Source organism: Arachis ipaensis, chromosome B04 (assembly GCF_000816755.2).
Source record: "Arachis ipaensis cultivar K30076 chromosome B04, Araip1.1, whole genome shotgun sequence".
In the NCBI taxonomy this organism is placed as follows: domain Eukaryota; kingdom Viridiplantae; phylum Streptophyta; class Magnoliopsida; order Fabales; family Fabaceae; genus Arachis; species Arachis ipaensis.
In genome coordinates this window covers 14143788-14156653 of record NC_029788.2, presented here as the reverse complement: position 1 = coordinate 14156653, position 12866 = coordinate 14143788, and the positions used below count along the sequence as shown (strand labels likewise).

General features: G+C 37.2%; 2 protein-coding genes across 7 annotated transcripts; one reads left to right on the top strand and one right to left on the bottom strand.

Moving 5' to 3' along the window:
- LOC107638974 (serine/threonine-protein kinase STY46) lies at nucleotides 868-7447 on the top strand. Of its 6 annotated transcripts, XM_021120830.1 has the most exons (15): nucleotides 1492-1645; nucleotides 2201-2208; nucleotides 2287-2707; nucleotides 2781-3435; nucleotides 3698-3738; nucleotides 4022-4090; nucleotides 4628-4728; nucleotides 4832-4910; nucleotides 5008-5106; nucleotides 5203-5271; nucleotides 5422-5471; nucleotides 5593-5674; nucleotides 5818-5912; nucleotides 6146-6493; nucleotides 6902-7447. In XM_021120830.1, exons 1-14 carry the CDS (start codon nucleotides 1628-1630, stop codon nucleotides 6381-6383), a joined length of 2025 nt encoding a protein of 674 aa, XP_020976489.1. In that variant the 5' UTR covers nucleotides 1492-1627; the 3' UTR covers nucleotides 6384-6493; nucleotides 6902-7447. The 6 variants fall into 6 exon arrangements, with proteins under 6 accessions (XP_020976488.1, XP_020976484.1, XP_020976487.1 ...); XM_021120829.1 differs by lacking the exon at nucleotides 2201-2208 and having other exon boundaries at nucleotides 868-1645; nucleotides 2910-3435; XM_021120825.1 differs by lacking the exon at nucleotides 2201-2208 and having other exon boundaries at nucleotides 874-1645; nucleotides 6902-7443.
- On the bottom strand, nucleotides 8551-10654 carry LOC107638972 (huntingtin-interacting protein K). The gene is made up of 3 exons (XM_016342371.2): nucleotides 10331-10654; nucleotides 9115-9181; nucleotides 8551-8998 (listed from the first exon to the last, which is right to left on the bottom strand). Exons 1-3 carry the CDS (start codon nucleotides 10513-10515, stop codon nucleotides 8918-8920), a joined length of 333 nt encoding a protein of 110 aa, XP_016197857.1. The 5' UTR covers nucleotides 10516-10654; the 3' UTR covers nucleotides 8551-8917.

Here is a 12866-nt window from a genome sequence, read left to right as displayed (position 1 = left end):
AAATAATTTTAGCGTTTATTTTATTTAAATGTGCAATCTCACTACAAATTCATTCCACTTACAATATGAAAGAAAGAAAGAATGGTGATTAGGGTGAGCACGAGTTGTAATACTCGATCACTCGTTTAAATCTGAACCAAAATAATTAAATCGGTTCTGGAATCAACAAGTAATTAGGTCTAATCTAAAACTAAACCAGTAATTTCTCTAATAATTGATTCGGATAACAATTTTGAGGTACAGAACTCGAATCCTATTTTATTGGGTACCCAATTATTTGAACCAAATCAATCTATTTTTAATCAGTTTGATTTAATTTGGATACACACATAAAAAATACAAATTTAAATCATACCGAATCAATTATAATTTAATTACTTTAGTTATAATTTTACCTTAAATTCGAACCAACTCGACCCGTGCTAATCCCTATCTCATCCTAAAGAACGAGACGGAATGACCAAGTCCTAATTCAGTAATTCTTAATTGAGTACTAACAAACATGAAGACAGGTTCCACACAAATGGGAGATATTGGTAGTTTAAATAATGGTGGATACTCCCATGAAGATATTATAATTGTCTTCATGTGATGATTTTTCTTTTTGACCTTTAGATGATGGAGTGTAGGGTTAGATTTTGATATGTTATAAAAGTGTTGTTTTTATTTGAAGTGTGGCCAAATTAATAAATTACACTTTTATACAAAGCATCTTCATAAAAAGATGTTTTTTGCATCTTCATTTGAGTAGCTCCCTTAAATAATAACTTTGTCTTAAAAAAGCATAAATAACTATGAAAGAAAATAAAAACTAATTAATTCATTGGGTTAGGCGTAGTAGTGTGCAGCTTGCCAGCTTCACCCTTCTGGTCTCTACCCTTCTCTATGAAAAAAAAGGCATTAAAAAAAACAAAAAGGATAATCCATAAATAAATAGATAAATTCACTTTCCCATTCTAATTTCTAATTTAATGCAAAACCATATCTTTATTATTCTTTTTTTTCTTCCTTGTTACTCTGAAGTTGATCAACTTCAAAATCTGTGTGTGCCATTTTTCTTGCGCAAACACAGAAACAAAGAATCAAGCTCGAAACTTTTTCCTCTTTGATTTAATGGGTAGAAGCAAATCGAAGATTTGATCTGTGTTAAGTTGGGTAAGAATTGCTCAGAGAATAAAGGAAGGGAAAAATAAAAAATAAAAACCAAAATGGGAACTTCAGAAGCAAAAGAAGAAGAGCTTGTGAAGAAGATAGAGAAGCTTGAAGCTGGCCATGTTCAGCTGAAGCATGAGATGTCGAAGCTGAAGCTATCTGAACGCCGCCATCATCACCGCCACAGGTCGCACTCCTTGTCGCCGCAGCGTTCAAGGCTTGGCGGTTGTGGCGGTGGCGGGGTTGCTGCTGCTGGTTGTAACAACAAAGGGTCTTCTTCTTCACCCTTGAAGAGGGAGAGTCGCAGCAGCAATAATCATAATCATAATCACAATCAGAACCAGAATCAGAATGAAAATGGTGATGGTGATGGTGATGGTGATGGTGATGTTGGTGTGAATGTTGGCCTTAGTGAGAAGCAGTATATGAACATTTTGCAGTCAATGGGGCACTCGCTTCATATTCTGGATCTTCAATGCCGGATTATATATTGGTCAGTAACTCAATTTCTTTTCCTTTTCTTTTCTGTGTAGAACATGATACCTAAAAATGCTGGTCAAATTTAGTTGTTTTTATAGACAAATTAGTAGTCAAGGTCATCAAGTTCTAGGGTTATTTTGCAAATTCTTAGAAATCTATAAGTATAGGGTTCCCAAATTGAGTTTATGAGTTATGTTTTACAATTCAAGTTTAATAGATTTAGGTTAATTCTCAAGTTTGATAACTCTTTTAGTATTCCCTAAGAAGGTCTAATTTTATCATTTAAGGGTAAAGTATGTTTGTTTTTTCGCTAAGGATTGTGATTTTCTTCAAGAATACCGTGACATTTAATTTCATTCAATTTTGTCCTTAATATCTTCGATTTGTGTCAAAATTACCCTTGGACGTTTTCAATTTTGTCCCTAACGTTTTAATTACCTATGCCAGATGAATTTGTCCGTGATGTTTTCCACCAAGGACTAATTTTGGACTTCATTCTTGTTTATTTGTTGTTATTGATGTAGTTTATCAAGTTTTGTTGTGTGGGTGTTTGTTGTTAATTTTGCAGATATTAAGGTAAGGTTTACCTTTTTCCTAAAGAAAATGGAAGAAAAGTAAAGGGGTTTGCCTTCAGTATGTGTAATATTTTTGCAGGAATCCTAGTGCCGAAAATCTGTATGGTTATGCAGCAGTAGAGGCTCTTGGAAAAGATGGGATTGAGCTGCTCGTAGACCCTATTGATTTCGGACTAGCATATGATGTATTCAACCATGTCACTGTGGGGGAGAGTTGGAGCGGCCAGTTCCCTGTCAAGAACAAGATGGGGGAGAAATTTTCAGTTGTGGCAACCAACACGCCATTCTATGATGACGATAGGAAGTTGATTGGGGTTATCAGTGTGTCCATTGATTCTAGACCCTTTCTTGAAACTCGAGCTACTTTATCGGATGTGAAGAATGCTGCACCAGGTTCAGACTTGGATTATAACCGCGCGAAGAGTGGCATTTCAAATAAACTTGGCCTTGACTCTCAGCAGCCACTTCAAGTTGCTCTAGCATCCAAAATTTCTAATTTGGTTAGTTCAATTCTTTTTTGTCCTATTTAAGTATGTAACTTGGCATATCTTGATATTACAACCATTAAAACAGGCATCAAAGGTGAGTAATAAAGTTAAGTCAAGAATGCGGACAGGAGAAAACGGTGTTGACCGTGATGGTTGGAGCGGAGAAAGTCATCATTCTGATCAGAGTTTTTCGGATTGTGTTTTTTCTGACCAGAAAGAGGATGGTAATTCCAGTGGAGCTAGCACTCCCAGAGGTGATGTACCACCTCCATTTGGTGTATTTTGTCATGTTGAAGAGAAATCACCAGCTAAATCTTCGAGAGACTCTGGTGATGATGGCGAAGGAAAACCAATTCACAAGATCATAACTTCTAAAGCTGAAGCGTGGATTCAAAAGAGAACATTGTCATGGCCATGGAGAGGAAATGGTCAAGCTGGATCCGAGGCAAGAAATGTTTCTGTTGCTAGGCCACTGGTGCAGAATGATCAAGAAAATGAACTGGTTAATCAGATGAATCTTTCTTCCGAGTCCAGGATGGAAGTCCAGTCAGGTAATCGGCCTGTTAACAACGAGGCTTCAGGATCGTGGTCCTCAGTTAACGTTAACAGTACTAGCAGTACCAGCAGCTGCGGCAGTGGCAGCAGTGGTGCTGTCAATAATAAAGTGGATATTGATACCGATTGCTTGGATTATGAAATCTTGTGGGAGGACCTCACAATTGGAGAACAAATTGGGCAAGGTAGCCATGCTCTTAACTAGATAAGCACAGAAGAGAAAATATGTTTTTGATAACTTCTATGCTTCAACAGGGGAAAAAAAAAGAAGAAAAAAAAAACATTTGTCAAACAATCTTCGTGTGTTACCAAAATTTTTGAAATTTTGTTTCTTCTTTTTGGGGTCTAAATAATTTGGTTCCCCTTTAAAACTTAAAACCCAAATATTTAGTGATTAATTGTTATTTGTGGTATATTACTTTTTACCTTTATGTTGTTGCATTGCAGGTTCTTGTGGAACTGTATATCATGCCCTGTGGTATGGATCAGTATGTTCTTTTCCCTTCCTGTAGTTTCTACATTTTAGTTGATGGCTTCTTGCACTGTAGGATAATAATGTTAAAAAGTTTTTTTAACATTATTATGGTAATTATTATGTTGCAGCTCAAATTTATTACATTTTCGTAATATAAGATTCCTTAATGTGTTAAAATACAACATTCTATGGACTTCAATGCAATGTTAGATTTTCTGAAGGCATGTAAAATTCATGTGGCATATGCCAACTAAATTTTGCTATGCTGATTTCATCTCATTTCCATGTTTCTGCAGGATGTTGCGGTCAAAGTATTCTCAAAGCAAGAATATTCAGAGGATGTGATACTATCCTTCAGACAAGAGGTGCGCTTTTTGCATTTAATATTCTGGTTTGCCTATTATGTTGGAAACAGACTAAATCTTGTCCAAAAGGTGTAGAAGGTAGCTTACATTTAAATAATTACCAAACCTTTGATTTCTAAGGTAACCGAGGGGGACAATTTTGTTAGAACATAATTTTTCTTCTGTGAATTATGCTATGGTCATTGCCTTTTTACTTTTTAGTGCTTTCTTATTTTCAAAACTAATATTTATTACTTTATATATCACTCTAATAGTCTAATGTTGAAGGTCAGAGTTTTGGTCTCTTAATATGTGAACTTAGTTATTTTATCAAAATGAGAAAAATAAATAGACACTTGGTTCTTTACTTTTATTTAAAAAGAAATAGAAAATGAAAAAGAAAAATATGTGAACTTGGTTCAGAATGCTAATCATGTGTTTGAGATCGCCTCATTAATTTTAGACACATTCCACTTCATATTGTAGTTTTTCCATTAGTTATTGAACCTTCACAAATATTTGTTTATAGTATTGATTTGCACTGTCTTTTGATTGAAGGTATCTGTCTTGAAAAGACTTCGCCATCCAAATATTATTCTCTTCATGGGGGCAGTGACTTCACCTCAACGTCTCTGCATTGTGACAGAGTTTCTCCCACGGTTTGTACCAAATTTTGTTTAATAGTTTATAGTGCTGCCATGTGTTGCAAAATATAGATTTGAGCTTATTGTTGTTTCATTCATTTGTACTCTATCAATGCAGTGGAAGCTTGTTTCGTTTGCTCCAAAGAAATACATCCAAACTTGACTGGAGACGGCGAGTTCATATGGCTTTAGATATCGTGAGTATCAAAACAATGTCAAGGAATAGTATCATGTTCATTTTCTCCCCTCTTTTCCCCTTTTGAAAAATTGATTTCAGACGATGTTCTTCTGCAGGCACGTGGTGTGAATTATCTTCATCGTTGCAGCCCCCCTATTGTTCATCGAGATTTGAAGTCTTCAAATCTCCTAGTTGACAAGAATTGGACTGTGAAGGTCTGCAAAATGTCTGATTTCTTTATTCTTTCGCTTAACTTCTTGGGGAAGTTTTCTGTTTGGTCGGAAATGTTAATGACTTGTTTACCTTAACAGGTTGGTGATTTTGGTCTTTCACGCCTTAAGCATGAAACATATCTCACAACCAAAACAGGAAAGGGCACGGTATGCTTTCAATATTTATTTATTTTTCGGAGCCATAAGATCTTTGGTTTGTTTAGAATACTTCCCTTTAAAACTTTTTAGAGCTACAGGGTCAAAATATAAAACAAAACAAAACATGTTGCTAATTCTGTTAGGATTTTGCCTTTGTAGCCTCAATGGATGGCACCAGAAGTTCTTCGAAATGAACCCTCGGATGAGAAGTATGTATGCTCTGCCATCAAATGCTCTCTCTCTCTCTCTCTCTCTCTCTCTCTCTCTCTCATAAGTCAAGATTGAAATTCCACATTGGATATCTGATTATGCTGCTTCTCGGGACTTCAGGTCCGATGTGTACAGCTTTGGGGTGATATTGTGGGAACTTGCAACTGAAAAGATCCCGTGGGATACTCTCAATGCAATGCAGGTATTGTTTTCATGTGTAATGAATTCTTGAAAAAATAAACCGATATGAACATCTCTATTTTGTTGTTGCAATGTGTATATTTCATTGACAGCTCATGCACAGTGGCTGCAAATATGAACACAGTTTTTCTTGGATTCTTGCAGGTTATTGGCGCTGTAGGGTTTATGAACCATCAGTTAGAAATTCCGGCAGATGTTGATCCGCAGTGGGCTTCTATAATGGAGAGCTGCTGGCATAGGTTTGCATGCTTGTCACTCATACTTTGTTACTTTTAGAAAGGGTTAAGTACTTTTTTTGTCTTAAGGTCTTGGGTCAAAATCAAAATTGTCCTTGGCTGTTTTTTTATTAAAATCACCCTCAACTTTACAAAACATTATAAAATCATCCTTTTGTCCATAAACGACATTTTTCAGACGATTTTGCCCTTAAACAAAAATAACAAAAAAAACTCCCCTTAATATAAAACACCAGATCCAACCGGAGGCACGGCCATCCTGGACTCCACCGCTGGGTTCCACCAGATCCATCCCCTTTTCCACGCCACACTCCCTCACTTCCTTCAGAAGCCGCAAGCTCTTCCCTTCCTCCTCTGCTTCCTCCTGATCCTCACATGGGTCTCCTTCACCATCCACCATTCCTCTTCTTCCTCCTCCGCCCGCCTCCAATGCTTTCCGTCACCGCTAACGGAATCAACCCGCGACACCGATAGAATGGCCAACCTTGTTAGGTTCAGCTCCTCCGTCACTTGCCCCGTCGCTAATGACACCGGCGGTTGGCTCCTTGACCCTATCTCACTAGCTCGAGCTTCTGACATTTTAGGTTTTTCTTTTTCCCCTCTAATTGATATTGTAGTTTTTAAATTGAATATTGTTGAATGTGTATTTAGCCATCTGTCTGGTTCATAGATTGGAGATTAGCATATTTATAATGTGATTATGCGAAGGAGCAGGGTCAAATTGAAGTTGAGAATTTTTGGGTGGAGTAGCGGGAAGGCGAAGCGAATCTGGTCTGGGCGTGGAGTCAGATTGATGGATGAAGAGTGGTATGGTGGTGGTGGTGGTGGTGACTGATGGGCTGCATAGCGATGGCGTTTCTTTTTTTTTGTTATTTTACATCAATTATTAAACAATATTGGATATCTGTCATACTTCATATTATTTTGAAGCCAATTTGGTGCAATTACCAACTATCTTATGCTAACTCACACCTTTTGTCCATTACTACCAGCGATCCGGCTCAGCGACCAACATTCCAGGAACTTGTGGAAAGGCTCAGAGAAATGCAGAGACGACATGCCATTCAGCTCCAGGCGGCTCGTTCTGCCAGCGGTGGAAGCAATCAGAAGGAATCTTAAGACACAGCCCCCGTTGAGATGGTTTCTTTTTTGTCACTCGTGGCTAATGCGTAAGGATTTTTTTGCACATTGATGATGAGTTGATGAGGTGTACAAGTAGCTTGTCTCACGGTTTGGCAGTGTTTGCAGGTTGGCATTCTTGTTCATCAATGTTTACCGAGGAGTCGTATTAAATGATAAAAGAGAAGTAGGAAAAGGGTTAGAAAACTAGTTTATAGTCCTTTTGTGTTTTAATAATGGCACCATCTTCAATTGATTAGTGATGCACTGATGCTCTATGTTTGGAGTCTTGTGTATAGAGGTTTCTCATTATCATCATTGTAATCTTATATAGACAAAGTTTGTGACATCTTTTCTTTAGCTGTAAAGAAACTTAGAGAAAACTGAAAAGAAAAGAGCTTTGGTATTACTCATAGTTACATGAATTCACCAATTAGGTAGCATATCATATACCAAATTACCAATTCATCTGCATACTAATACGTTATATGTATATTTTTCACATAAAATATTTTATATATGGTGTATCACGTATCGCATACCCGTTCTCATACCGAAATCTATTGTGCTTAATGTAACTATGGTATTACTATAGAGATAGGGCTCATAAAGTTTATATTCTTCTAAATTCAATTTAGGATTGGGATCTCTGTCATTGTTCACTTGAACTTTGAAGGAGACACATTAACCCGATGGATTGACACTTTTTTTAGTTGAATTATCATAGATGACTATCCACAATAACTTAAATAGATTGTGTTTTCTATTGAATTTTTATTTGGACGACAGGATGAGTCATCTTTTTGGGAATGTAGTGCAAGTTGGTAGTATTGGATAACATTAAGCCATAAAAAAGGGTAGGGGCTATCCAATATCTGCATGGGGATTTAATTCATGAAAGGATGTGTCAGTATTGATAAGTAATGATTCATGACTTCATCGATTACCAAATTAAATGAAATCTGCCAGTGACCCCAAATGCACAATATAAAATAATATTTAAAAATATATATATAAGCTTTTGTGCCCTAGTTAAGGTAGAATTTTGGATCCTCTAAAGTGAGGATTTCATTTTGGTTTAGGATTTTTTTTAATGCCTAAATCTTTAAATCCCCACTTCACAAGATCCTTAATTGTATGTGACGACATGAAGATGAGATTGATTACAAGGTTGCCACACACCCGACGACTAAAGATCTCACTCCGATGGGGAAATTTCAGAAGCCTATAGAAGGATTCTATGGCTTAAGGTTCTCTTAGCAATCCAAGTGGAACTAACTTTTGTGAGAATTAGTGGGTTTCTCCCCAACAAAGCAAGAATTGTGATCACAAATTATCTCTTTGAAGAAATTATATGGTACATGGACACAAAGAAAAGAGAAGGGTACAATATCTCTGGGGAAATTTTTGCATGATGGAACGGACCAGCTTACATGTTTTTTCAATGGAATATTGTTGAATAAGCAACAATTGGCAAAGATTGTGGACACTACTTTCATGACAATGTCAAACTCAAGAAACAAAAGAAAAAATCTAGGTCTTTATCAATATAGATTTCACACAATAGAAAACACTATTCTACACATACAGTTTTCCACAACAATGGAAAAAGGAGCAAGTAAAAAAGCAGGCTTTTCAAGTGATAAATTGAAAAACTAGAAACATTATAAGATCCTGATGAAAAACGTGGCTTTATCATCAGATTTTGGTTTCTCTTTTTTTTTCTTTTTTCTTTTTTTTTTGGGTACATAGATCACTTCAAAATTTCACTTAGTGATTTATGGGAAAAGTTGAGGTCTTGATATACATTGTGATCTCTCAATGCAGAACAATATAGGGCAATATATAAAATCCTCCGAAATATTAAACCCTTCTTCCTTCCCACCATTCTACTGAAGCAAGTGACGAATGGCAGCAACTGCATCACCTTTATGCTCGCGCAAAGTTCTTTCTGCTACCTTTTTATCCAACTGTTGGAAACAAGAAGAATATATTGGTCAATTGGTGCATATACATAGATTGTCAAATAATATTTCCAGTTATCCATTCTTTTCGGCGGTGGGAAATAGAATGTCATAGAAGTTACCTCCAGTTCATTTGCAATTATATCAACATCAGCTGCATTTATCTTAACAGCTGCTAATTCTTTCTCCCTGTGCTCAGAACAGAGTGCATAATCAGGGGTTAGAGAGATACAAGGAAAAGAACTCCTTATTTCAAATGAGATAAGGTGGAATGTTATTTACGGTTTTATTCCATTCAAGTTTATATTCTAACTTTCTGACTAAAAAACTGCTTCAATTTATGGTTCTATCAGTAATACAGCTTGAATTTTGAATTCATGTATATGTATATTTGTAGAACAAGAGAAAGATAGACCGAAATAAAATTGCGTGAAGGTGGAGGAGAACTTATACGGGGTGGCAAGTGGCAAGTGGCAAGTGGCAAGTGGAGACGAGTATCTATAATCATTGCATTAACGAATTATGTCAATACAAACAAAGACTCCTCCAATACATCCACACTGTTACGGTAAATATTCAGGCCAGCAACACTTGTTTGTTATTATTATTTTTTGTGTGTGTGGAAAAATGGAACTAGTGTCTAGGGAAAAGAAAACTACATTATGAGGAACAGAAAAGAAACCTCTCAAATCATCACTAAGAAAATAAATAATCCCTCTAGGAGCACTAAAGTAGACATGAAGCCCCAATTCTTCAAAATGTCCCTTATTTGCAAGTCATTTGCCACCCTGTTAGCTTATCGATAAATCTGCGACATACGAACTTCCTGATCACGAGTTAGAAGAGCTTTAATTTTAAAAATAAGAGTTGCATAAGGATGAAGGTGGACCCATTAAGAGTGAACCAAAGACACTGCAGCCATGGGGTCAAGCTCTAACAACACTTATTTGTTCCTAGATCAGGATGTGACAGAACGCTAATGATAACAAATATGAGATTAAGAATGTTTAAATTTCAAGTAGTTCCACATTCTAAACAAGCTTATGTAGCACTAGAAACTCTAGGGCTAAAGTTGAAACCCTGCTCCCACCTCTCTTAAACTATCGTTGTATGCATATATGGAGAGGATAACCACCAGGATCAAAGCTTCATGGCTTCCCATTCTTCTTAGTCATGCTCAAATCGACAAAGTAAATAGCACGCAAGAAAATAATGAACAAAAAGTTATAATATATATAACGGTTATCCAGCTTCCATGACTAACTACTGATGTTGAAAGCATAACCCTAAATTTGGAAAAGGAAATGCTAATAGGAAATAGAAGAAAGAAAATGTAACCTTAAACGCATGGCGTTCCAGTCAGCTTGAGCAGAGGCAGCAATGGAGGCCATGGCCTCTTGGACGCGAGTGGAATCGAGCTGGCGATCTTCGACGCGGTCGGTAAGCTTGTCGAAGGCCTTAGTCTGCTGCTGAAGGTCCTTCGTCTCCGCTACCATCTCCACTCCTTCGTCTCCGCCCTCCATTTCTCTCTCTCTCTCTCTATGCCTGCAACTATGTGCCCTAGCGCCACCGAGCTCTCTCTCTCTCTCTCTCTAGTTTCTACTCAGTACTCACTATTTTCTTGCTTTTTTGCTCCCTTTTTTTTTCTTTTGGGTCTAATCATCTTTTTCGGTTTCTTTCTTTGGGTCTAACCGTCTTTTCTTGGTTTCTATTTTGGGCCTAACCGTTATTTTTGGTTTATCTATTTGTGGGCTTAAATAAAAAACGATCATGTGTAAATTGTATGTCCAAAAACAAAAGTAATACTCATTAAAAAATATTAAACTTAAAGAAAAGTATATGGAACCAAGACACCAAAAACTAAACAAAACCACATTAATTTATATTAATAATTAATTTTAAATTTATGGAATTCAAAATTTAAAAAATTTAAAATTAATTAAGTAAACCTAATTAAAACTTAAAAAAGCCTTCCTCTTCTCTCTCACATTAACCTACCCACCTCCAACAATCACACACACAGACCTTTCTCTCTCTCTCACCAATGCTGCTGGAAGCGCCGGCGACTTCCATGCTCTCCGGGACGCCCTCAACAAGCGCATCCAAGACAACTGCTTCAACACGAAGTCCACCTTTGACTTCGTCACCCACAAAACCTTCTCCTCTTCCCTCCTCAACCACCTCCTTCAAATACTATCCACCCTCAACCGCGGCGTCACTCGCAAGAACGCGTTCGAAGCAGTTGAAAGCTCCATGAAAGAAAGCTAGTTGTTGGGGCAGTGAGGATAAGGACTGGATTTGCCTAACACTCCTCTCATGATTGATTATTTGTTGCTGACATAGCTTATTCTCTTGAATCCATAGGCTCTTGAGGGTTTTGGGGCGGTCCATGAGACAAATTATCGGTGAGTGCAACTGCTTGTTGCTTATCATCACTACGGTAATATAAAATCTTGGGCAAATTTGTATATGTAATGTATATTATTTTATACTTTATAGATAGAAATGCTTTATTATGGTATAATATGGGACATGATTGTCTCAAGATCTTCTATTGATCATGAGCCATATAATCAGATTGATGCCTACAGGAAAGCCGATATCGACACGTTCCCAGAATATGATAAGTTTCGAGATGGTTATGGCAGCATTGAAAACTATGGTGATCGAGGATATGATAAACCTGCCAGGTTTGGAGGACATGACCGTGATGATTATGCATATGATGACTATGGCTACAAGTCTCGTGCTTCTCATCATCGTAGGGAGGATAGCCATGAGAGGGATTATAAAAAAAAACCATTCGTTTAATATGAAAAAAAAACATCCTAATACTTAACAAAAGAAACATCCAATTATATTTTATCAAAAATAATTAAAGAAATAGAGACATTCACTTTTGTAATACAAAAAAATTCGAAAAATATATAAAAGAACATCCATTTAGTATGAAAAAGAAACATTCTGATACTTAGTAGAAGAAACATCCATATATATTAACTCGTACAGATTTTGGATTCACCCAAAAGTATTTGGCTGGTTTTTGGCTAATACCACTTTGGTTCCCTACCATTGCTCTAAACTTAAAGAAGATAGCGCGACGCGTGAAAAGCTAAGTCGGTTGAGAGACTCTGTGGAGAAGAAAAAGTAATAGCTACTGAGAGAGTCGAAGAACCACCGTCTGCCGAAGAGGCAGATATTTTGAGAAGGAGTAAGAGGAAACTGCGCAATGAAGATGGTAATGAAACTTTCTTGCAACCCAGGCGGGAACCAGAACCTTCTCGTGAAGCAGAGCAATGGAAGAGCCCTGAGGAACCCCAAGTGAAGAGATCCTACGTGAGCATGGTCAAAGGCCCAGACTTTGTCTATAAGACCGACTCGGAGGACGAAGAGGAGTCCATGGGGGAAACGAATGAGTCCGAAGAAGAGACAGAGTTTGAATACTCAAAGAGAAAAGATGAGGTTCCAGGGACGAAAAACTGGAGAGTATGTAGAGAGCTGCCAAGAAGAAAAATAGTCTGGGAGTCAGATGGATGTCCTAACCTCTTTATGAACCGAGCAGAACAAGCAAGGCTGAACAAGTATTGGGAGCATACCCTTGTCGTAAAACTGCTAGGGAGACGTATCGGTTTCAATGTTCTCAAGAAAAGACTTGAGAGTATATGGAGCAAAAAAGGGATGATAAGTCTGATAGATGTTGGAAATGATTTCTTCTTAGTTCGGTTCACATCGTTTGGAGACTATGATGGAGCTCTTAAGGGAGAACTATGGATGATCTTCGATCACTATTTAGCGATGCAGAGATGGAGACCGGATTTTAACCCAAATGTTGAATAGCTCAACAAAATTGCGGCTTGGGTCAGGATTTCCGATC

Coding starts and splice junctions, on each gene's coding strand:
- LOC107638974 (XM_021120825.1), top strand. CDS start 1,209: ATGGGAACTTCAGAAGCAAAAGAAGAAGAGCTTGTGAAGAAGATAGAG. Junction 3,739..4,021: donor ATGCCCTGTGGTATGGATCA/GTATGTTCTTTT, acceptor ATGTTTCTGCAG/GATGTTGCGGTCAAAGTATT. Junction 5,107..5,202: donor ACAAGAATTGGACTGTGAAG/GTCTGCAAAATG, acceptor TTACCTTAACAG/GTTGGTGATTTTGGTCTTTC.
- LOC107638972 (XM_016342371.2), bottom strand. CDS start 10,515: ATGGAGGGCGGAGACGAAGGAGTGGAGATGGTAGCGGAGACGAAGGAC. Junction 9,182..10,330: donor TGGAACGCCATGCGTTTAAG/GTTACATTTTCT, acceptor TTCTGAGCACAG/GGAGAAAGAATTAGCAGCTG. Junction 8,999..9,114: donor TAATTGCAAATGAACTGGAG/GTAACTTCTATG, acceptor TGTTTCCAACAG/TTGGATAAAAAGGTAGCAGA.